Raw genomic sequence first — 1,758 nt, 5'->3', positions numbered from 1 at the left:
CCCTGTGCCCTCCCCAGCCTCACAGCCCACAGTGCCTTCCAAGGTGCAGGAATTTGTGCACCGGGACCTTCCTACAGCATGAACATTTCCAGAAAGCAATGCTTGATTACAGCCAGGATGGAGTCCTTTTCTGATCACACCCACTTTCACATGCTGCTGGCTTATCAAAAACAAACAACCTTGGGGATGGCCTGATTTTCTAAAGAGTAAATGAAATAACGGGATTCCTCCACTGTGTCAGGCACAAAACGTGGTGCTTTCAAATCCATTCCCCATGATGTTCGTAACAATCCCAAAAGGAAGTTAGGACTGTCCCTACGATTTTGAGTGTCACATCATTACTGAGGTTTCTCAGGACCAACCTCCTAAAAAGCAACCGCACCCGCTCCCTCCCCTCGCCCTGCGTAACGGACGCTATTTATTGAGCTCGACGTGGTCCTTCCCTTCCTCCCGGTCCCAGGAACTCACGCACCTGAGAGCATGAGTCCCTCCAACTGTGTCAGGCACAGTGTCGGGTCAAAAAAGGGGGCAACGGAAGGTTACGTGGCCATGTTAGAGCGGAGTGAAAATAAAAGAGAGACCGTGCCCCTCCCAGAGGCTGGACGTCTGCTTACACTGGAACGGCACGGCTCACAGAAGATGAAAAATAGCCAGGATGGGGAGGGAACAAACAAACAAAAAACTTATTCGGATCCCGGACGAGGGTCCTGTCCAAGAGGAGCCGGGCCGTACCTGGTACTGGGAGAGTGAGGGCTCCTCCCCCGCGCTGCCGAGGCCCCGGAGGCGAACCACTAGGAAAGAGCTGCCTTCCCCGTCCCACAGGAAGAGTTCTCCGCCGAGGCCCAAGACCAGGTTTCTCGTCAGCAACTGCGGCGGCGGCGGCAGCGGCGGCGGCGACGAAGACAATGATGAAGAAGCCGGCTTCTCGGCCTCGGCTGGACTCTGGTTTTTCAGTCCCTCCCGGAGCCGCAAGAACACGACGTGGTTAGGAAGCCAGGTCTGCCACAGCTCGCCGTCGCCTGAGGATCCCTCGGCGGTCGCCATCTTGGCCCAACTGCTCCCCGCATCCCAATTGCTCAGCCCGCCGCTGAGCGCAGCCAATCCGCGGCCGGCCGCCCACCGCTTCGGCGAATCAGCGAGCAGGCATCCCGGAAGCACGAGGCTAGGCTAATAAAGTGAGGCCAGCCTATCAGGCAGCGGCAGCGCTAGTGGATAGCCAATCGCCAGTCACGCCCCAGGGGGCGGGACGAGAAAGTCGACCGGCCAGTGCCGGTTTCAAGTTTTGGGGCCGCGGAAAAGTCTAGATTCTAGAGAACCTGAGAGAGAATCTGACTCCTGTGAATCTCACTGCTTATTGGACACCTCCACCTGGGTAAACCTAGATATTCAAAGCTTTTCCTCGAGACTTAACTTCCTCAATCCAGGTGGGTTAATCTCACGGATGTCACTCCCGCAATTACCCATCCTTCGTTTGCCCAAAGCTGTCCCCTTATTGGGACGGCCAGTAGAACACTTCCCAGAATTCCCTACCGTGTAGTACGATCAGCAACCAGAAACTACAACTCCCAGGGTTCTGCGCGCCCGCAGGGGCGGGGCTTTCTGGAGGCTGCTCCCGCGGAGGGGAGATGGCAGAGCAGTCTGGTTCTCCGCACCGCTCGATGTACAAATTGGTGGGCTCGCCTCCGTGGAAAGAGACGTTCAGGCAGGTGAGTGTGGGATTTGAGAAGCTTTGGCTGGGCGGGCCGTGGCCCCTAATCC

The 1,758-nt window shown here is 57.0% G+C and overlaps 2 protein-coding genes across 3 annotated transcripts in view; one reads left to right on the top strand and one right to left on the bottom strand.

Annotated features, from left to right (window-relative positions):
* Positions 1–1,071, bottom strand: part of NUP88 (nucleoporin 88kDa) — a 30,101-nt gene extending 29,030 nt beyond the window's left edge. For both annotated transcript variants that reach the window (XM_015569223.1, XM_015569224.1), the window contains exon 1: positions 733–1,071. In XM_015569223.1, the coding sequence (XP_015424709.1) occupies positions 733–1,044 (312 nt within the window). In that variant the 5' untranslated portion in view covers positions 1,045–1,071. The remainder of the gene's footprint in view (positions 1–732) is intronic.
* A 159-nt stretch (positions 1,072–1,230) lies between these two features.
* The window catches only part of RPAIN (RPA interacting protein), a 9,406-nt gene continuing 8,878 nt past the window's right edge, over positions 1,231–1,758 (top strand). Inside the window, exon 1 of the mRNA XM_015569213.1 lies at positions 1,231–1,706. Coding sequence (XP_015424699.1) covers positions 1,626–1,706 — 81 coding nt within the window. The 5' untranslated portion in view covers positions 1,231–1,625. The remainder of the gene's footprint in view (positions 1,707–1,758) is intronic.

Source organism: Myotis davidii, unplaced genomic scaffold (genome assembly GCF_000327345.1).
Source record: "Myotis davidii unplaced genomic scaffold, ASM32734v1 scaffold925, whole genome shotgun sequence".
Classification (NCBI taxonomy): domain Eukaryota; kingdom Metazoa; phylum Chordata; class Mammalia; order Chiroptera; family Vespertilionidae; genus Myotis; species Myotis davidii.
Note: the sequence above shows the minus strand (reverse complement) of the source record. Positions and strands in the feature narration are given on the sequence as shown.